The following is a 24,157-nucleotide window of genomic DNA, read 5'->3' as shown; positions in this document are numbered from 1 at the left end:
AGTCATCCTTAATACTTCCTTCCCCTCATCCTCCCACATCAAATTAATTATTAGATACAAATCAATGCTAACATTCAAATATACATCACTTTCCCCTCATTTCTAGGCTCATTTCACTATCTTAATATAGGCATTCACTATATGAATCACTAGGCATCATCACCTCATGACTTCTTCCTCCCTCCCTTTCCCAACTCATCAATTTGACTTATAGCTAACTGGTGTATTTTTCTAAAATTACAAAACTGTTCATGAATTCACTGGTTCATCATCACCTATAGATTAAAATAAAAACTGCTTTTCTCAAATCTCCATAGCTTTGCACATCCTCTTTGCCTATAATTTTCTATCCATCTGACAAAAATTACCTATACACCCTTCAACAAAATACAACTCAAAGATACTTTGAAATCCTTTCCTGATTTCTATCATCCTCCAAGCAGAATCAATGAGTTTCTCTTCTGAAGCTTCAGTGTATTTTATTTGGATAATATCATACCATTGTTTACTTATTTGTTCCTTCCACCAAAGTGTTAACTCCTGGATTCAAGAAGCTTTGTACTATTCATCACCTTTCTTTCTACGGCATGGAGTAGGTGTTCAATCAATATGCATTAAATGAGTAATAGTAATAGGTATCACTTACTGAGTATTAACAAGTGTCAGACACTGTGTTAAGCAGCATGGGAGTATATATATATATAATCACATCTCATTGGATTCTCACAATAATCTTTTTGTAGATATTATTACTCATATTTTAGAGATTTAGGAGAAAAAAAATATTCAGGCTTAGAATGTCAGAATAACTTGTCCAAGGTCACACAGCTAGTATGTGGACCAGGAAATTGCAGTGTGATTCCCAAGCCTGAAGTCCTCACCACTAAACCATAAAAAAGAAAATCCATTTACTTTATATAGTTCCTAAATTTTATCATGAATGAGTATGACTTCAGTGTATAAACTCACTGATAACAGTATAAACTATTTTACAGACTTGAAGATATCAGGTGCTCTTCCAAGGATATTGAATCACTAATTAAGCAATAAATAAATATTTTCAATCTCTTTCTCACATGTAATATTTTCCACTTATCTTTTAATGATTCAACCCCTTTAGCCCATCTTTCTTGGCATCTTTTTTTCCTCCTCTTTGAAACCCATAACTTAGAAGTTGGAAAAGTTTTCTTAGAAAACAAGAAAAGTGAGCACTCAGACTTTTGATGCAGTAACCATAACACAGATAATCTGTATTTGAAGAAGAAAAAACACATTTAATTTGTGCAAGTCTTCCTAAATCTTTGTTTATCCTCAAATTAAAGCTCTTTCAAGGCCACCATTACACATTACTAACTGGAATAAATCGCAAAGTGCCTGTTATAATGGCAACCAATTAGGTAATTTAATAAATACAAAGACTAGCAATGAAAAGTAAAATGGTGAAATTTCTGCATCAGAAATAATGGAACAATCCAATCATAAAACAAAACCATTAAAAATAATGTAATGGAAGGCTTCAAAAAATAATCACAAAAAGCTATATATTATTTCTGTCTCTTATGTCCTTATTATTAATCTTTTTAGCATATTTTTACTTATATGAAATCATGCCTTTCTACTTGAGATCTACCTAAGATTAGTAAATTGTATTTAGGTAATCTACTAATTCAGGGAAAAACTTAGTTCATAAATTACACCGTTAAATTATAACTTTTAAAATTCTAACAATTTTTTAAAATGTATATGTATAAATAAAGAAATGTGACAGCTCTATAATTCTGTTTACAACCAGAAATTAAATAACATTTTTAAATACATAGTTCCAAGTTATATCTCTTTGGCAGAATTCCAAAGAATTAAAATTTCCAATTTAGGTTTGCTCAGAACTACAAAGTAAGTTTTCATACCTTGCCACATAATTTTTAAACACTTCTCTCTCTTTTTTTTTAAAGTTTTCTCTATTATTTTCTTTTTTTGCTCAATCCCCACCCCCAACCAGAGCTGTCTGCATGCTCTCAATATCTGTGAGTCTGTCTCTGTTTTGCTTGGTAGTTCAGTTTGCTCATTAAATTCCACATATGAGTGAAATCATATGCTACTTGTCTTTCTCTGACTGGCGTATTTCACTTAGCATAATGTTCTCCAAGTCCATCCAGCTGTCACAAAATGGGAAATGAATGAATAAACAAGGTTTTATGTCAATGAAGATGCAAAGTATTGGCGCCACCTAGTGAAATTTTACTGTTTTTTAACAAATAAACTAATATAGCAACTTCATAAATTTCACATTACTACATCAAAGAATTTCAATAAAAACAATTGTTAAATGTTTTTGTAAAATAAAGACTTCATTAATGTTAAGGAGGATGTTAAAAAGAATTTTTATTGCCAAAGGCAAGATTTTTCCTGTGAAAAATATTCAAGTTGAATATAAGTTAATATTTGTGTTTCTAACATAAGTTCACAATAGAGTAGAAGCCATAATATACTCAAAAGACGTATTGAAACAACATCGTGTATACAACAGAATTAAGTAGAACTCAAGAAATGATAAATTTTAAAACTCACAACCATTCATTAAAATATTATATTCATATTATATATTTTATTTTGTTAGACTATCAGAAAATGCTTAAACCCAAGACACTAGAGTATACTTGTTTAATTCATTTACTGATTTAAAACTTATTTTTCTAAGGCAACAGAATAAATGGGAGGAAAGAAAAAACTAAGAATTCTTTCTCCAAATTCAAATTTTAAAATTAAACTGCTCATTTTTCAGATCTGTAATCAATTAATTACAAAAGATTAGTAAACATTATGTATCTCACTCCACTAACTATAGGTATACAAAAAGAAACAAAGAGAAAGAAAGATTCTTGTCCTCTAAGAACAACAGTTTAATTGGGGACATAAGTTAAATATATTTGTAAAGATTTCATATACAAGAAATGTTATTAAAATTAGTCATAAGTTCAGACAAAAGAAAATCAAACTTACAGAACTCTTACAAGTCAATAATAAAAAGACAAATAATTCAATTTTAAAATGGGCAAAGGATCTGACTAGACATTTCACTAAAGAAGATATATAAATGCCAATAAGTGCATGAAAAGATACTCAACATCATTAGTCTTGAGAAGTGCAAATCAAAACCACAATGATATACCACCTCACACACACGAGGATGGCTATCAAAAAGATAAACTATAGCAAGTATTGCTGAGATGTGGAGAAATTGGAACCTTCAGACTTTGGGCAATCATCATATATAGTACACCTGCCTTGTGAAACAGTTCCACAAAAAATTAAATACAGAGTTATGATATTATCCAGCAATCTCAATCCCAGGTATATACCCAAGAGAAATGAAAATATTTGTCCATAAAAAGACTTGTACACTAAATTTCACAGCAGTATTATTCTTATGCTTTTATTTAGTATATTACTATACTAATTATTATTATTCTTAGCCAAAAGGGTAAACAACCTAAATGTCCATCAAACAATAAATGGATAAACAAAATATGGTATATCCATACAATGAAATATTATTCAGCCACAAAAAGAAATAAAATATTGATATATGCTACAATAAGAAAAACATTATGCCAAGTACAAGAAGCCAGTCACAAAAGGACAAATATTATATGGTTCCATTTATATGAAATATCCAGATAGGCAAATCTACAGAGACAGAAAGTAGATCAGTGATTGCCTAGAGCTGGGATGACTGGGGAGAAATGGGAATGACTCCTATTTGGGATGAGTTAAATAATCTAAATTGATTGTGGTGACAGTTGAATAACTCTTTGAATATACTAAATCATTAAATTGCATACTTTAAATGGATGAATTGTATGATATATGAATATCTCAATAAATCTGATTTTTTTAAAAAGGCAAACTTGTACATTTAAAAAGTGGTGAATTTTGAGGCAAACTAAATAATATGGAGAAAAAACATGTTGAGAAATGAATCTAAAAACAATACATCCCCTCTTCTAGCATGTGTGGTAATTTCTCCCTTATAGGTAGATACAGGAAAGTGAATGTCCTGAATTAGCCGAACCTAGAGAGTTCAAAGAAAGAACTTTATAAAGATAAGAAAACCATGGAGGACAGCCAAACTAGAGTGAGCCAAAAAGAGAAGTATGAAAGAGTCAATACAAACCAGAAATCTGAGTGAGATCCAGAGTAACAATAGAAAGAGCAATGGGCTCTGTATAAAAAAAGAGTATTCTAAAACAGTTTCAAGATACTACTACCTATAACTAATTTTTGTGCACCATCTATTGTAGGAGTCAGTGCATCAGCTGATTTATTGCTTTTATTTATTGTTGACACTATTACAAGATGTCCCCCCTTCCCCCTCCACTTTGCCCACCTCCACCCAGTCCCCACCCCCTCCTTCTAGCCATCACCACACAGTTGCAGAAGAAAAGAAATAATAAGAATTAGAGCAGAAGTCAATGAAATTGAAAATAAGAAATGAATGGAGACAATCAACAAAGCCAAAAGCTTGTTGCTTGAAAAGATCAATAAAATCTATAACTTTCTAGCCAGACAAACTAAGAAAAAAAAAGAGGACATGAATTACTAATATCAGAAGGAGAGGGTACCACTACAGATCCCACAGACATTAAAACGATAATCAGTTAATACTACAAACAACTCTATGCCCATACATTTGATAAACTAGGCTAAATGGACAAATTCTTTGAAAAATTCAATCTGCCAAACTCACACAAAAAGAAACAGATGATCTCAATAGGCCTATATTTATTAAAGAAATTGAATCAATAATTAATAACCTTCTAAAGCCAGGGCCAGATGGACTCACTGGTGAATTCTACCAAACATTTACAATCTCTTTCAGAGGACGGAAGCAGAATACTTCCTAACTCACTCTATGAGACCAGCATTACCCAATACCAAAACCAGACAAAGACATTACAAGTAAAGAAAACTACAGACCAATATCTCTCATGATTCTAAATTAACAATTTTTATCCTGTTTGAGATTTATAATTGTTGTTCTATGAAAACAATGATACTATATTATTTTGTTACTGTGTTTTTCTAATACTTCTATAAACAATATTTTTAATTGCTGGTTAATAATCAGGAGAAGACCAAGGAAATCAAATGCAGAGAAAATTCTTAATGAAATAGTTATTAACTTTTCAACTGAAAACCATTTCTCCTTGCTCTAAATGGATCCATTTTTTAAATGTTATCCTATAATCTTCAAGTTTTTTTAGTATGTTTTTATTGTTTTTTTTTTTTTTAGAGAGAGAGGAAGGCAGAGGAATAGAGAAACAGAAACATTGATGAGAAAGAACTATCCATGGATTGGCTGTGTCCTGCACACCCCCTACTGGGGATCAAGCCCACAACCCAGGCATGTGCCCTGACAGAAATGAATCCCATCTGGTGACCTCTTAGTTTATGGTTTGATGCTCAACCACTGAGCAACACCAGCTGGACTAATCTTCAAGTTTTTAAGTTTAAATATAATAATATACTGAAGAGGAAAAATTTCAGGGTATTATTTGCCTACAAGTTCCAAATGAGTAAACTGAAACATAGCTACAAAAAATGTATTTAACGAACTGTTAGGTTTTATATTAATAAACATACACTATCCAGATCAAGAAAGGTGAAAATCCTACTAGGTACTAATCAGAATACACCAAGAATATTGTGTTAGTTCTAGTATCATATGCTTTTTTAAAAAGAGAGATTCACAAACATAAGAAGATCCCTTGATAACTTCAAAGGAAAATAAGTTATTATGAAGTTAAATGAGAATACATGAAGGTACTTAGAACATTATTTCTTACTATAAAAGATAAAATGAGATCAAAAAGAAGTCATAGGAAAAGAAAGAATAAGTAGGTAGCAGGCAGGTAAATTTAAGTCAGCTTAAAAAGGAAATTGCAAGAAACAGTTGACATTACTGAAACAAACAAACAAACAAAACCCTTAGGGTTGGTGAGGGGTTTTTTTATCACAAGAGGTAGTCAAGCAGAGACAGTGATCACTTGACAGCGATTTTAAGTACAGCTTCTTCTACAATATTCAGAGTGACAATTAGCATTAAGATCTAATAGTACTTTAACCTTAGTTCATAACTATAATAAGATTCAATAATCTTAAAATCTGGAAAGTAGATGAAATAGTTACTTTTCAACTTACCTTTTTTTCCTCCTGCAATATTATTACTTCATAATATCGTGGGAGATGTAAGCAATAATTTTTTGGTTGATCTTTCTTGATGTTAATATTTTCATAATAGGTTGTCTTTTTCCTTTAAGAAATTAAGAAATTGAGTTCTCAATTTCAAATAGATAAATATTTATATAAGTCAACAGAGTATTTTTACACCAACATTTTCTGCTTAAAAAGTATGCAACAGTAAGATTATCTGGGTGTGTTAGGCCAATATATTCTAAATTTTGTAAAATGCATTTATTTATTTGGGTGAGAAGTTCTTAATTTTCCAATTCAGAGCATTATAATAAAACTATTCTAATAATGACTTCAAAAAGAAAATAGGGTGTGGGATTTATGTCATGAGTTTAAATTAAAAGCTACCAAAAAATTTCCTGTGTGTTCTATTTATGATAAAATGTCTTTAAAATTTCAAATCCCTTAGTATTTCCATTAACTAAAATAATGGCGAAAATAGTCCCATGCTATTTATATCACAAAAATATCAAGAAAAGAGCATAAAGGAAGATCTTTGAAAACGAAAGGGAAGCTTATTATCACTGAAATTTACACAACCTCAGGAAAGAATAACAAACTAAGCAAACAGTGATTAAGAGCCCAAGACAGCCTGGTGAGAATCCTAGCATTGTTATTTGCTAGTTGTGTGACCTTACACAGACCACCTAACTTCCCTAAGCATCAGGTTAGATTCCCCACCTAATTGGAAATAGTAGTAAACAATTCTCAAGGTTGTAAGATTAAAGTAAACAACATTATGAAGTGTTTAGTGCCTTACATACCCGTAATAAGTACACAATAACTTAGCTATTATTATTACAAGTATTGTAGGCTATACTAATTATACTACTATTTTTTTCTATTTCTTAAACAAAATTTTTTAAAAATCTCATATGAGATATTTCCAATGAACTATCCAGAACATAAGCAGATTAAAAAGCAGATAATAGAAAATATAAAAATAAATATTTAAGTTATATAATCACAATAATTTGGCATTGCTATAATTTAAATATGCATTTAACATATCAGTTCACTGTTCAATTTTGATTTGACTGATTTTTTTACACAAAATTTAATAAATGAACTTGTTTTCCAAACCTCAAATAGTTTTATAGATAACAAACTTATATTTGAGGTATCAAAAGAGTCACATATCATTTAGGGTCTGTCTTTCCCAAACAACGACCTGTAAGCTCATCTTTTCACTTACAGTGGCCAAGCATCTCCATTTTATACTGTATCAAATCTCCCAGAATAATTCTAATTTGACCCAACAAAACAAAAGTCAAAAAGAAAAAGTGTAAAAAAAATTTCAGCTGCCAGAAGGAACCAAGACAACTCCATAAAAAATATACAGTGAAGATAGCAAAACCAAAGAACAGACAATTAAAGAAATGGTAATAACTGTAGTCTGGAATACAATCAGTACAGATAAATTCCTAGAAGCAAAAGTAAAAATACTTATAGAAGAAGAGAACAGGGGAAATAACAAAGATCAAAGGAAAAGTAACATTAAAAAATAGGAGGAAAATGGAAGTGGGATAAGGTTGAAGGAGTAAAAAGAGCTGTTATAAAAATACCACCACATAAAATCAGAGCCACATGACCAGAGAGAGTCCTGGTTATGTCTGATACTTAGTCAGAAGTACAGTGGAATGAATGGAAAACAATCGTCATAAAACTACATACCTGCAAAAAGGTTAATTTTGCTTTATGTCAATTAAACCTCAGTAAAAGTGGCAGGCAGACAGGCAGGCAGATTAAAGAGATAGATAGAAACCAAGCAAACTGGAAGAAGATGAGGATAAGATTAGGATACTAAATAACGAAAGCACACGTCAAGGGAATGAGCAGAGTTAAAGCATTGGATAGACTTTCTTTTTTTTTGGAAGAATGACAAAGATATTAAGTTTGGACCCCATTAGGCTAAATATACATGTTAAAGTTCTAGTGTAACTACTAAAAGAATAAAATTACGAAGTGTAGTCCTAGCTGATTTGGCTCAGTGGTTAAGCATCGCCTGTGGACTGAAAGGTCTCAAGTTCAATTTTAAAATTAAAAAAAAATATACAAAGTATATATCTCATATTAGGAGAATGAACAGTGAAAAGGACAATAGAGTATAAATTCCCCAAAACAACGACCATGTTTTATTCTTTTCATTCTCAGTTACTAAGTTTAATACTAGCACTTAGCAAGATTTCAAACAATATTTGTTCAATGAAGAAACAGTAGCTGGGGTATCCAACAAGAGCCTAAGCTGTATCTACCACCGGCATATAGATGTCTCTGAGTAGATCTAGCAAACCAACTGGATAGGTAATCACTGTGGGACTTCTTGCAAGAAAACTCATTCTATGAGAGAGAAAGAATCACACAGATAACCAGAATCCTGTTAAAAAAATAATAATGATGGGGGGGAAAGGTAGATTCTGCCCTAGCCAATTGGCTTAGTGGTTAGAGTGTCGGCCGGCAGACAGGAGGGTCCTGGGTCCAGTTCCGGCCAAGGGCAGTACTTCAGTTGCAGGCTCAACCCCAGCCCTGGTCGGGGTGGGTGCAAAAGGCAACCAATTGATGTCTCTCTCGCATCAATGTCTCTCTCTCTCCCCCCCCTCCACTCTCTGTGAAAAGCAACAGAAAAAAGATATCTATATATCCCCTTGGTTGAAGATATTTAATTGGTTGAGGATTAAAAAAAGAAAAATGGTAGATTCTGAGGACAATATGGTATTTGTTACTCAATTTTGTCTTCCACAGACTCTTGTCTAAGGCCTTACTATAAAAGTGGGAGAAAATAAAAACAGAGCTATTTTACTAGAAATTTATTTCCTAGTTAAATTTCATTATTATTACCTCCAACCTACCGTGATGGCACTGATCCACACTGAGAGTGCCTTCTAAATCTATGTGGTGAAGAATAACCAGGGCCAGGGATAAAATGAAGAATCCCCGGTCAATTTCTTTTATATTTTCTCTGATCTTTTGTCGGTTTATAATTAAAGACAGTACATTTTAGCACTTAAGATACATGAGCTATATAATTGAACAGGCCTTAGTTAAAGTCTAGCTCTGCCACTTAATAGCTACATGATCTTGAATATGTTATTTATTCTCTTCAACCCGTGCATCACAATAGTAACTACAGGAAGACGGGTAAAGATTAAATGAGGGAATATATGTAAGTCGGGGTAGCACAGGATCAGGCTCACAAAAAGCAATCATTTTCATATAGGTTATTCCAAAATATAATACTTCTTGGAGTTTTTATACTGGTTTTTCCTTTATAACAAACAGCATAGGCAAGTCTAAATTATTAGGATATAGTAAAAAACTATATTAAAGATATACTTTTTTCTACTTACTGGGCTATATCATACTGTCCAGGACCAGGCCCTGACTTTATAGGTAACTGTAGTCTTCCCGAAGATTTGCCAAAATGTATTCCCTTGTATTTTAAAGTTGCACTGGAAAAATCCTATTAAAACAAAAAGTCAAGATGAGATATAGTTTAAATAAGTCATGAAATAAATTTTAACTGTTAAGTCTAAAGCTAAAGCAAGGGTAACCTTGGTCAAGGGGGTTTCATGGATAAATGCTAGGTCTGAAGGTAAGTTATTACTGCTGTGTTCATTGCACACCTGAGTCAGCCAGGAATCCTAAAGAAATGCCTCTAGTTCTAGCATGTCCTCAGCCAGTAAGAACGGCTTTGCTCTTGGCAGTACATTTAGCAACCTAAAACCTTAAGGGCAAAGAAAATGAGTTCCTTGTCATTTAAAAAAGGGAGGGAGGGCAGAATTGTATGACTTAAAGAATGGAAAAGTCTATTAAAAATGACCTTAATTAAATAGAAACTATATTCCTTTCAAGAAATTAAATTAAAATTCAAACATCACCAACAGATATTAAATAACTTCTAATTACCTGGTATTTAAAACTATAATATATTCATATAAAGTTTTCAAAGAGTAACAAATATGTGACAATAAATTAAACACCACCCCCATTTCATTTTATTATTAATGCTGAGGTCAAGATCAATCTTTTAACACCAAAGAAATTATTTGTGACATAAGAAATCAATAATCACCTTTCCTTTATATGCACTATAATAGATATTAAAATTAAGTATGACCCATAAAAAGTTCACTTTAGAGAAGTTAAAGCATGTGGTTTCAATAAAAACTAATAAAATAACAAAGTATAATATAAGAACAGTGGCTTCTCTTACAACAATTCTCTTCTGTTGACCTCGTACTCTCTAAATTGAGCAATCATTTAAGAATATTTTAAAAATTCCACGTTTTAACTGATGGTGAAAGGTGAATTCTAGCCTATTTATCTTAAATTCACATTTATAAAAATCAGTTTAAAATGAGCTTGAATTATTAAAGTAATTGATATATATGATATTGAATAAAATCCCCATAACATAAACTGATAGTTTAACTGCATAAAATAGTGCATCAGTAGTTCTAGGTGACTATTACTATTCTAGAACAATAGACCCAATCTCTATTACCATTATAAATAATAATAGCAATATTTGATTAAAAAAACGATAAGTCGTTTTAAATGATTATTCAAACCTGTATTTGCCCCACTCCCACAAAATTTCAAAAGAAGTATATAAAGCAGACACAAATTATCAGTGCTAAAACTAAAAGAAGGTATCATTCACATTCCAAAATCCTGAGGAATTTCTGAAAAACATAGCACAGCAGAGACTAGAACCAGAAAAAACCTTACTACATGTGAAAAGAACATCAGCTGAACCCTCTTAATGTCCCCAGAAAGACAAAAACTGCAAATAAGGATGGACTTTGGGGTATTGAGTAGGCAGCAATTCCCAAAACTACTAATACCTTTGGAGATGTACACCAGTGTCATTACATGAAGTGATGAAAGAGTGCTATCACCCACTCTATTCCTGGTACGGATGGGTGGACATATATTGAAGCACTGCCATTAGCCCCTAATAAACACAGACTTTCTAGTTAGGAAGGTATCATTCCGGAAAGCTTCGGAACGCCACAACAAAATCCAAAATGAAACTGGCACAGCACTAAAATTTCCTACTATGTGTTCCTAGAACACACCACTAACAACTAGCCCTCAGATGTCATAAAATGCAAACACAATAAAACTAAACTTTCCCTCTATACCCTCCTGATCTTAAAGAAGTAAACAGGGGTCAACACAATCAGAACTTTGATGTTTGCATGAAGTGAAATGGGACCTTGCTGATTCTTTTTTCATAGCTGCAATCTCACAGAGAAATGGAATTATAGTTTTTCTAAAGGTTTCCCCTGCTTTGACTTTAATAAATCCCCTTGCTTGTTCCTTGCTTAGGGTGATGGAGGATGTTTGAGCTGAGAAACGAGTGTTACCAGCTATGTCCAAGTAAGATTCAGACATGTTTCAGAATGTCTGGTGAACAAATAGAGCAAACCAACCAGAAGGTGAATGTGAAAATTAATCCTATGGGAAGCAGCTAATCATGACCCTCCCCTAGTAAGAAAATCTTAGTGTCAAGAGTGGCAATGCTAAATACTGAGTATTTTTTGTTGGATGAATTTGCCTCCTATTGGACAGTCCCCACTAGATTTATGCCTGTGTCCTATAGAGTGCAAAGGGGCTATGATAAAAATCTAAAGGACCTGTTTCATAAAAACACCAGTAAATATCAGTGCTACTTACAGACCACTCTAATAGAAAATGACACAAAGAAAGAACAGCATTACCCCTCCAACCTTCCCCAGCTCAGCACACAGCTTTAGTTGTGATCAAGTGCATTGGTGGAAATGCCCAGCAGAGAGCCCCATCTGGAAAAAGACTGACATGTCTGGTGGAGCAGTAGCTGTCTCAGCGGAAACAGACTTGTTCAGGAGCATTGCTGAGAGAGCCTCTGATGCCTTCTATAAACACCTGGAAAGGGGGAACTTTGCAGAAGGCTAGAGGCCATCTACATCAATAGGAGACAACATACATATATGAGTTACTAACATAACTTTGACTCTCTTTATACCACAATCTAATGAAGCTTGGGAAAACCTGTTACATAAATAGAAAGAATGAGTTCTTATTTTCACTAGGAATATTCCCAGCACTGTAAGTGGTCTCAGTGTGCTTAGATTATGGATATGCAGATCCCTTCCAATGAATTGTAACCCAAAGAGCAGAAAGGTATTTTCCTCTCTTCACTACAGACATTTAGCTTTAACACACTATGAAGCTACAACACTGTAAAGCACTATTAGTAGTAGTAGTGTTATTAGTAGCACTATTAGCAGTAGCAGCATTATTACTATTATAAGTAGGTTGTCCAGTGAATAGCATGATTCCCAGCCCAGACCCTTGTCAGTCCTAGGAGGAACGGAGCTATGAATAAAACTTGAAAGAGCTATCCCACCAATCTCTATAACACATAGCATATATACTGCTTTGACCCTCCTGAGTATAACACAAAAGGAAATAAGGCAGTCAGATCATCCAAAGGCTTTGGGTCTGGAGTGCAGAGACAAAAGCTGTAACACCTAGCAGAGCAGCGTAGAAAAAACTGCACAACCTGACATGTCCAAGAGAGCAGCAGATGGTAGTAGAGAGGTACTGGAAGAAACCATGGCATCCACTAGAGTAGCTGAAAAGCAGCCTGATCCTTTGGTTCAGTGACAACTCCAATGTTGGCTGCACCTTACAGAGCTTCAGGAAAAGAATGTTGAGCCACACAATACTTTCTTTTGTTAAAGTAAATGCACTAGACCATCCTTCAAATGGAATTACCATTTGAAATAGGCATGAATTTTAAAGTACACATACATTTTTGATGGTAGAAAGAGCAAAATTTCTCATTTGTGTTGTATTTTATTTTTACTTAGAAATAAAGCAGAATTTCATAATTGTGCAGATTTGTGCAGATCTGCATAATTGTGCAGATTTTAGGCATAATCACTAGTAAAGTACACAAATGTAGAACTCTAATATTATATAGCTGTGTTAAATATATTTTATATTTATTTCAAGCAGAAGCATATCTAATATATTGATTTACTAAAGCCTATATATTTCTTTAAAAAAACAATACTTTAAAACAGAGTGGTTTTTTTTGGTTTTTTGGTGGGATTCATTGTTGCTGTTGTTTTTTAATCCTCACCTGAGGATATTTTTCCCATTGCTTTTCAGAGGGAGTGGAAGGGGGAGAGAGAGAGAAACATCGATGTGAGAGAAACACATCGATTGGCTGCCTCCCACTCGAGCCCCAACCAGGGCAGGGATCGAGCCTGCAACCCAGATACATGCCCTTGACCAGAACTGAACCCAAGATCCTTCAGCCTGAGGTCCAACACTTTAACCACTGAGCCAAACTGGCGAGGGCCTAAAACAGAGTGTTTTAATAAATCATCTTTTACATCATATTTTTATAGCCTAAAAAAATACAAGTTAAGGTTTTATATTAATTCTTTTAACACAGCACTTCAGGACCTTGAGCAAAATAATGCCCAAGAAGCTTTCTTCAGGTTAATTCATGTTATTGTGATTTTGTGGTTCAACTGTTAACAATTTTTAAGGTAATCCAATAGAAGGAAAGATTATGCATACATATACACACACACCATTCAAGATGTTAGCAGATTCCTTTTCCTGTGTATACACTAAAATTTGTTTTACTTAAGCCATGAGAAAGGACAAGCACTTAACTCACTAACCTCTGCAGTACTCAGGTAAATGTTCTATCTAAAATGTAATTCAAAAGCCTTTTTAAAATACAGGCAGAAAATGAAAAATAAATTGATGCACTCTTAACTCTAAATCATACTCTCTTTATGTCAAGAAGTGTTGACAATACCAACTTCAAGGTCATTGTCAACTTGGAAAATCATTAGCAAACAAAATATGAGTTAATTGAAGCAAACTCAGCATGGAGCTGCATTATTTTAAGTGAATGTTGTAACATAACTTGAAGAAGAATTACTAACTGTCACTCCCAATGACAATGAAACAAATGAAGAAGTGGCTATGCAACTTTTCCCCCAAGTCGTTTCCATAATTAAGTATGGAAATAGAATTTATGAAGAATTGAAAGTCTCAAAGTGCATCAATTTAAACACTAATGGACTGCTTTCCAGTGTCTCAGAACACAGGTAGTTCCCAGCATGTTACCATTAGCAAATATGTCAGTGTCATAATTCCAACTGCAAACTTTGCTTGTGAAATCCACCTCTGAAAGCTAAATTTCTAATGATTACTTAGGCTCTTTTAAAAAAAGAGAGAGAGATACACAACCCAAGGACACAGACAATGGTGTGGAGAGGGACTGGGGAGGGGTGGAATGTGTCACTGGGGAGAAAAAGGGACATTTTATTTTAAACAAAAATAAACACATACCAAAAAAAAGAGAGAGAACATAGATTTTATCATTCAAAATATTATACAAAACAATTTTTATATATAATTTCTCTTTACATATTAAATACAGCTAAAACATCATTTACTGGCTAGAGTCTTATACAACTCTAAATTTCAGAGTTGCTTATATATTTAACCTATAGAAGATACCTTCAGCAGGGGTTATTCGCCCATCCAGGGAAGAACCATTATAATTACCCATGTATTTGATTATTTTCTTAATTTTCTATTAATATCTATGTCTGGAAACTGAGTCCACATATAGTATTATCTCAAAAAGCAGCTAAAGAATGGTATTATAAGAAATTTGGATAAGATTTGAATTAACATTACTATACTATCAGCTTCATAGTAGTCTGTGAGATACCTGCGGTGTGTGTTTTTCTGCAAGAAAAAAAAATAAAGCCTTCAGCTACTGAGCTTTACCACCTTATCTCTAGTGCTCTCAAATTCAAGATGGAGATTTCAGGAAATGTCACAATTCAATTCAAATTAAACTTTATTGAATCTTCTTAAATATTATTAAGAACTTCATCTTTAATTCATATGTAAATCTATGTTTTTACGTAATATGTTTTCTTAAAACAGATATAGATTTTTATTCTAATAAATACAAGTTGTATTGACTCAATAATTATCAAAGTAAGTCATCAAATAAATTGGACTTATTAAAATTGTGGGATAAATTTTATTTTGGTCTACTAATAATAATTTAGCCAGAATGAAATCAAATATTATGTGTCAAACTAATGTTTATCCATATGTGAAAAGGTTTTGGTTTCATTTTTTAAATTTTTTCATTGATTTTTATTTACGTATGCATTCATTCACTTATTTATTTATCTATCTATTTACTTATTCATTTATTTTTGCTCCTCACCTGAGGATATTTCTTCCATTGCTTTTCAGAGAGAGTGAAAGGGAGAGAGAGAGAGAGAAACACCGATGTGAGAGAGACGTATCAACTGGCTTCCTCCCGCATGTGCCCTGAATGACAGGGCCAAGCCTGCAACTGAGGTAGGTGCCCTTGGCTGGGATCGAACCCAGGAGTACATGGACCATCACTCTAAAAACTGAGCCAAACTGGCTAGGGATTTTTTTATTGAATTTTAGAGAGAGAAGGAGAGAGAAAGAGAAAGAAACCGATCTCCTGCATACCCTGTACCAGGGATTGAGCCTGCAACCCGGGCGTGTGCCCTGGCTGGGAATCGCACTGGCAACCTTTCGGTGCACAGGATGACGCCCAGCCAACTGAGCCACAATGGTCAGGGCTGGGAAAAGGTTTTGTACATTTGGGGAAGCTTGGAGGCATTATTATGGCCTTCTAATAAATGACATATTATTCAAAACTAAATAGTATAAATAAAAATATAATTTTAAAGAATAACATTTTGAGATATAAGTTAACAGCGATGAGGGAATTGTTTAACATTATTTTTGTTGTTGTTGTTCCTTGTATGTCTCATCATTTTTATTGAATACTGAACATTTTAAATGATAGAGTGTGGCAACTCTGGAAATCAGAACCTCCCTCACCCCAAGAGATTTTGTTGGTTCGTTTGTTTAGTGATTTTCCTGGACTAATTCTTTAAATTCTGTATTCGTCATGCATGTCCACTGAAGTCTCAGACTAGTTAGCTGAGTAGTCAGGTAATGGATGGAGAGAGGTTTCCTTCCTTGGATGCCTTGAACCAATAAATCCCCAACCTTTGCAGAGGTGCTCTGTGCATGTGTTGAGGCACACCTGCAACACTGAAGTAGGCACTTTAAAGTTTGCTTAGCCTTCACTTCCTGCTTGTGTACAGCCCCAAGGTCACATAGAGCTTTGTACTTTCTTAAGTCTGTTTTTTGCAGTGATGGGTTAGCAATCCTATATCTACTTTCAGAGTTTTATAGGATTAAGCAAATAAGCAAATATATTGAGAAAAAACGGAGCCAGGTTTCTCACTGTGGGAAAAGGTAGTTAAAATATGGAAAAGGAAAGACTAGAATAAAACTGTGGAGCTGGACTGGAATTGAAGGTATCAGTATAAACTCCAATTTTTAACAGACAGAGAAGAAATAAGTATATATTTCTGACTTTGTCCACTGAGGCGGCCTAAAAGCAATGACAAACCAGTAGCAATGCATGTATCTGGTGCACTGATCTTGTTTGGAAATATTTTCCTCTAAATGGAAGTAGGGCTTCTTGAAGGAATGGCTGATTCCAAGGCTGAGACGGGAAAAAATGAGGTGAACCTGAGATGTCTTATTGTGCCAGAAGGTGAGGAAATGCTCAAAGAATGATGGAACTATGCTAAAAAAGACACAAGCAGCAGTTTGAAAGGCCTCCCAAGGGTCAAATCTGAGGTAATTTAACCTCAAAATAAATAACGAGTAATAAAGTATAAAACTCTGAGTAAAACAGGAATTCTGAATCCATACTGATATAAAAACATAAATGAGAAAGAAGATAAAGTTCTTCTTTATAGTAAAATGGCAACAAATAAATGTGAAAAAGTTTGAAAATCACCATTTGATAAACATCACAGTTAAACTGATACAAGCATCATCAATAGATGTTAAACTAATGAGTTTGATAAAGAATAGAATATCTATTTATACTTAAAGTAACTTCCCTAAAATATTTATAAATTTTGAAAAATAGTAACTTTACATTAAATAAAACTGGAAGACATCACTTCAAGTTAACTTCACCGATTACAGGATAAATTACAACCTGTGCTTTTTTATGTCATGCACTGAGAAGGATACATTGCTCTGTAGTATTCCTGGAAAATATACAAACTAATTCTAATCACAAGAAAATACACACAACCCCAAAATTGAGACTTAGTCTACAAAATAAATAGCCTGTACTCTTCAAAAATTCAAGGTAATAGAAGACAAAGGAAGACTGAAGAACTGTTACAAATTAAGACTCTAAAGGGACATGACAAAGAGTGCATTATGTAATACCAGACTGACCTCTGGACCAAAAAAAATTTTAAGACCATTGAGGTAATAAGCAATATTTTCAAAAGATCTATAAATTAGATAATGGTATTATATGAATGAAAATATCCTGATTTTGATCATTGTATTCTGGTTATAAAAGAGAATGTCTTATTCTTGGGAAATTTACATTGAAGTATTTAGGGGTGAAGGAACATCATGTCTTAAACATACTCTCTAATTTCTTAATAAAAATAATAATATAAACGTATAGGGAGAAAAAATGATACAGCAAATGTGATAAAGTATTAACTGCAGGGTCTGAGTGAATGACATATAAGAATTCTTTGTATTGTTCTTGTAATTTTTCTCTCAGTCTAAAACTATCACAAAATATAAATTAATTTTTAAAAAACTTACTACAAACTGGAAACAATGAATGAATTAGATCTAATATATATATATATATATATATATATATATATATATATATGGTTAAATCTAGAAAATGTAACATTAAGTGAAACAGTAAGCTACTTACATACCAGATGATACCATTTACTTATATTTTCTAAACCATACAACTATATATATATGTATGTATATATACACATACATATATATACACATATGTATGTATGTAACATTTAGTGTTTAACAAAAGGAGAAGAGCCCAGCCAGGCGTGGCTCAGCAGTTGAGCATCGACCTAGGATCCAGGCAATCAGGGTTCGATTCCCAGTCAGGGCACATGCCCGGGTTGCAGGCTGCAACCGATCAATGACTCTCTTATCATTGATGTTTCTATCTCTCTCTCTCCCTCTCCCTTCCTCTCTCTGAAATCAATAAAGATATATTTAAAAAAAAAAAAAAAGAGAAGAATGAAGGGAGGAATACTGGGTATGGTAATAATTGTACTACTATATTTATTTTTAAAATCTAATTCAAGTATGACAAAATTTTATGTGTTATATATGATGGAGTGTACATGGGTATCTGTTATGTTTGTACTATTAAATATGTAATTATATAAACTACACTAAAAATATTTTAAGAAAAAACTCTTAACAATTCAAAGGATCTAAGACTCCAAAATGCCTTGGTGTAACTATTGCCACAAAACAAATGGTTTCTGAAGGTGCTTCAGCCTAAGCCCAAAGTTGGAGGCATAAACAAACAAAAAACTACTGCAAGTGAAGGTCAAGCCAAATCCTGAGAGTACCTATTCTCTGCCCAAGTTGTCTCCTCAACCTCTCCTTAAATTTATGCTTAACTTTTGCCATTTTCCTCACTAAGATTACTTCTTCTAGATCTCATAAAAGTATGAAAATACAACAGATTTAAAGCATCATATATTTTAGTCTTACTAATTAAGTAAAAAGTAGACATATCATCCATCTATATTTACTATCTGTATCATGGATAACGCATACATTTCAACTGGATGAATGAAATCTTTCTTTAACTCTGGCAAATAACTTTGGTATTTTAATAACAGAAGTTCCTTATGTTTTTTATAATCATTTATGAAATAAATAATATACTATCAGATTCAAATTCCTTTACAAATAAAATGTGTTCTTCTTCACTTTCAAATTCAGGAAGAATATCTATGTATTGCCTATGATTATACATTATAACAGAGACTTCTAGTAGGTTAAACCTATTTCCTCTTCTTCCTAGATAGAGTAAGACTCTATGTCCCAGCCTCCTTGGCAGTTAAGTGTGTCCATGTGACATAACTTCAACTCATCAGACCTGGCCTACAAAAACCTCCCACTAGCAGTCCTCCATCCTCATTTGCCTTCTGCCAGATGGATGGAGAGGACAACAAGGCCTCAGGGGAAGACAATAACACAAATGGAATATGCCTGTGTCCCTGAATCTCTACATGGAGGAAAATCTCTTAACAAGGGTTGCCCATATGATTGAGGGGGGAAAAAATTTCTGTTGTATTAAGCCACTAAGATTTGGGGGTCTATTTGTTACTTCAGTTAACTAAAGATGTATAATCATAAATAATTTTCCAATTGCCTTATACTTACAAATTGAGGTTTATAGTATGCTGGACCCAGTGTGCTATCATTAGCAGGTGGAGAATGTTTTCTAATACTGTCATCATCATTAATATGATACCCATATGACCGTCCATAAGAAGGAATTGAAGGAACAGCAATTCTGAAAACTGCAGGTGACCTTGAAGTTTTCTGTAAGAAAACATTTTATATTATTTACTCAAAGGCAAGAGAAAGAGAGGAGAAGAAATGAAGAACCAAATATTAAAATTTACCAAACGGCAATAATTAAATATTGACTTAGTGAGTTTTATAATATAAACCAAAAATGTTTGTTCTATAAAAGTAATTTAAGGGAATGAATTCAAGTCTCACCTTACCGTATAAACCACAATGATACATACTATTACTATTAAAGCCACCTTCAGAGAAAAGGAGTCCCTCTCTTTTTCACTTGGCTCATTTATCTTCCTTAGTAAAGTAAGTAGTAAAAACAGTCATTCATTCCTATAGTTACAGTAACAATCAACATTACTTGCACTATGCTATCATGGTATCTGCTATGCAAAATCAAACTTAATATTTTCTGTAATATTTCCTGATTTCATTCCTTCCCAGCTCCTGATTTATCTCCATATTACTGATGCCCTTTATAAATAGCCTAACTATGCAGACTGTGTAGCAAGAAAAATGTCTATGACATAATGCTAAATGAAAATAAAAAATATAAAATTGAATTTATGACTACAGCTATATAAATTACATGAAATTTTATCTAAGTGTATAAAGTCATATACATACATGATTTAATACTGAAAGGAGCTATGCAAAAATTAACTGAATATCAATGTTAGAGTCAGGCATTTTAGGATGATTATCCTTTTTACAAAATTTTCTTTAATGAAAAATATTTTATAATTTAAATAAAAACAGGAAGGAGTATCATACATTAAAAATACTAGTATAAAATATATCAAAATACAGACACTTAAATGATTTAATTATCTGGAAATTTCTTATTAAGAATATATTGATCCTTTATAGTTTCTAAATACACACATACATACATAATAGATTTTATACTTGGTGCACACATGCCCAATATATAATTATGTTATAAAAATACTATGACTGGCTGAAATTTTATCATTAGAGACAACTATTAAGCAGTTTCAGTGATACTTAAAGAGACTGATTACCAAATAAAAACAGGGAAGTACTGAATGGCTTCCCTCTACTCAATACTTTCAAAAATTATTTGCATGATATCAAGACTTTCCAAAATACAGCCCCTACCTCCTCTCCAGCTTCTATTTCTGCTACTCTCCCTTAGATCCTATACTCCAAGTATTCCAAAGAACTTTGTTCTTCTCTGAACATACCATGCCGTTAAATACCACAAAGTCTTTATTCATGTTGTTTTCTCTGCCAGAGTGTTTTTTTACAATTCTTTTTAACTACTTAGTGACTCCTTCAAGATGCAGTTCCACTGTGATATCCCTATTCCCTCCAAAAGCTCTCTTCTTTGGGCTGCTAGTAAACATTTTATGATGATATTTGTTTATTAAATATCATTTCATCAACTTTTTTTGTACTGAATTCATTCATTACTTTCCTATTAAAATTATAGATCCCAGAGAGCAGTGATTTGTCTTCTATATATTATCAGTGCCTGGCATTATGTCCAATACTAATAGTCACTCAAAAAATGTCTGATAAACCTTTGTATGAGTAAACAAACATTTACATGTCCCCTCACATGAAACAGAGGATATTTAAATACACTTATAAAACTTAACCTCATTGTCATTGCACTGACATTATTCAACTGAGTACAGAAACCTAAAATATATCCCCTAAACAAAAGATAACTAATTCAAATTTAATTAATATGAGCTATGTGAAGAAGTTATGGCAAGAGAAGAAGGAAACAGTCAAAAGAAACCATGACCAAAATCTGCTGGATTATATTATTTATTTCAAAGGGGTAGGCCTTCGGTATAAAAATTATTCATTTATATAACAGTGACATACCTTTTCATACATATTACCTGCTAGTCCCCTACAAAAATTCTTCATTCCAATCAAATTATCTTCTCATTGTCTTCCATAAGATCCTACTTCTCTATCTTCACTCACTTAGCTCTCCATGCCTAAATGCATATTCTTCAAAGCCAACCTCCTCTATAAATCCTCTATAAACTATATTTCCCCATAATACAGTAGTCCTCCTTTAAATTCCTATGACATTTAATTACAAGGTCATTCACTTAGCACCTGTGCACATTTCATCTTGCATTAACAGCTCCCTATATATCTCTCCCATTTAAATGTTAAGCTCTTCTATTTCAGGAATCATGTGTTAAATTTCATTGATTTTATTAACTACTTGAACAGAGTTTCATATGTAAACATATATACAGGTAAACAAACCATTCAGGTGGTTTCTAAAATCTCCCTTACTTTCTATTCACCACAGATATTGGAAATGACTATAGGTTTATCAAGAGAAAAAAAGAAGTCAGATGGCAATACAGTTAAAAACTCAAGTATATAAAATCAAGTATTCATTTAACTATAAATAACTATAATATGGATACAAATAAACCTACTAATTTTTATAGTAAGGCTTTTTAAATGTACTTAACATCACAGAAAACACTGAAACTTTTCTACTTTAACTAAAAGAAATGTCATTAGAAGCATACTTTAAAATTGCAACCTACTGATTGAAGATTCTCTTTAGCCTCTAGTACTTTTCTCTTCACAGTATCTAAGGTTCTAGGACAAGATAGATCATAGCTTCCTGGTCCTGGACTATCAGAAATAAACTTCTTAAAACGTTTCTCCCGGTTTTGTAGACTATGGCCTCCTTTTACATTACACTAAATTGAAGAGAAAAAATAAGAAATAATTAGAAGAAGCACTTTATAGTTAATACTTATTTGATAAATATGTATTAATATGAACAGTTTTGAAACCCAATGCTCTTGATTGAAAACATAGTTCTAGTAAAAGAGGTAAGAGAAAATTACAATGATAGTTGTCAGTTTTAACTCCGAACTCAAACTAAAATTTACTGTACTTGGAACACTCTAAGAAAATGCAAAACTCAGTTTTAGAATAGGAATCAATACATCCTAAGAATCCTGAAACACTAATCAGAAAGAATATATGCACCCCTATGTTCATAGCAGCGCAATTTACAATAGCTGAGATCTGGAAACAGCCCAAGTGCCCATCAGTAGATGAGTGGATAAAAAAGCTGTGGGACATTTACACCATGAAATACTATGCAGCTGTAAAGAAGAAGGATCTCATACCCTTGGAGCATGAGACAGCATGGATGGACCTGGAGAATATTACGCTAAGTGAAATAAACCAGGCAGAGAATGACAAAATCACATGATCTCACTTATATGTGGAATCTAAAGAACTTAATAAACTGATGAACAGAAATGATTCAATGACATGAAAGCATGGATCAGACTGACGAATCTCAGAGGGAAGTTGGGGTGGGTGAGGGGGTGGAGGGTGAGAGATTAACCAAAGAACTTATATGCATATATGCATAACCCAAGGACACAGACAATGGTGTGGTGAGGGACTGGGGAGGGGGAGAGGGCGGGGTGGAATGGGTCAATGGGGAGAAAAAGGGACAGCTGTAATATTTTGAACAAAAATTTAAAAAAAAAAAAAAGTGTAAGCTTACAGGCTCCTGGAGAATTTGTACCTCTGAAATGAGCTAAAAATTCTGGTATTCGTTTTGCAAGGAAAAAGTAAACCTCTGGAGCCTGCTTAGGATTAATTATTTTTGTGAATAACATTTTGGTCATTTCTAGTGATATTTATGTAGGTTTACTAGCAAAAGCCTGGTTTTATGTTCAGATTAGTTTTAAACATTTTTTATTGCAGAGAAGGCATTAGAAAATATCTTCCATGCCACTAATCTAGATTCTCTAGAATCAGAATATTATCAAGTGGCTAATAGCTGTAAAATTCCATCATACTAGTTTCTATAAACAGTCATAATGCAGTCACTCCAAAGATGATTCATAATAGTGGCTAGCATTTGATTGATCAGATAATATTTTTTTAAGTCACTGATTTACCAACAGATCTTTCTCATATGGTGTGCACATGTCATTTGTTCACAATCACTATTAACTGAGCCTATCTCTAGTTTGCATCTTATTTAGCTTCATTCGGCTTTTAAGAAATACATAATATAGGTATTCTTTTTAAAAAATGAGTCAAATTATATTCTTAAATAGCCAATTCACTCCTTGATTACTGTTTTAATAAGATCAGAATTCCTGTTTAATGAGATTGGATCTATAATAACAGACTTTAATAATTTTGCAAAAAAAATAAGTTACAAAAAAGTTAAATCATATTTAAACAGAAGTCCTCCTCAAATTTTGATTATTTGAAAACCATTACTACGGTTTCTATGATCTTAAAACTCAAACTATAGTTTGAATTTATATTGAATACTTTAACAGAAGATTTAAAAATTGATTTCATGTGATTTTTTAAACTATAGTACAAATTAACCAGAATTTTTTCA

At 32.8% G+C, this 24,157-nt stretch overlaps 1 protein-coding gene across 1 annotated transcript in view; it reads right to left on the bottom strand.

Moving 5' to 3' along the window:
- Nucleotides 1-24,157, bottom strand: part of STPG2 (sperm tail PG-rich repeat containing 2) — a 129,905-nt gene that overhangs the window by 91,286 nt on the left and 14,462 nt on the right. Inside the window, exons 3-5 of the mRNA XM_016211203.2 lie at nucleotides 19,618-19,779; nucleotides 9,600-9,712; nucleotides 6,202-6,313 (exon numbers count right to left, since the gene is read on the bottom strand). Coding sequence (XP_016066689.2) covers nucleotides 6,202-6,313; nucleotides 9,600-9,712; nucleotides 19,618-19,779 — 387 coding nt within the window. The remainder of the gene's footprint in view (nucleotides 1-6,201; nucleotides 6,314-9,599; nucleotides 9,713-19,617; nucleotides 19,780-24,157) is intronic.

This window comes from Miniopterus natalensis, chromosome 1 (assembly GCF_054644295.1).
Source record: "Miniopterus natalensis isolate mMinNat1 chromosome 1, mMinNat1.hap1, whole genome shotgun sequence".
NCBI lineage: Eukaryota > Metazoa > Chordata > Mammalia > Chiroptera > Miniopteridae > Miniopterus > Miniopterus natalensis.
The sequence above is the reverse complement of the archived record's forward strand: the minus strand, read 5'-3'. Positions and strand labels throughout refer to the sequence as shown.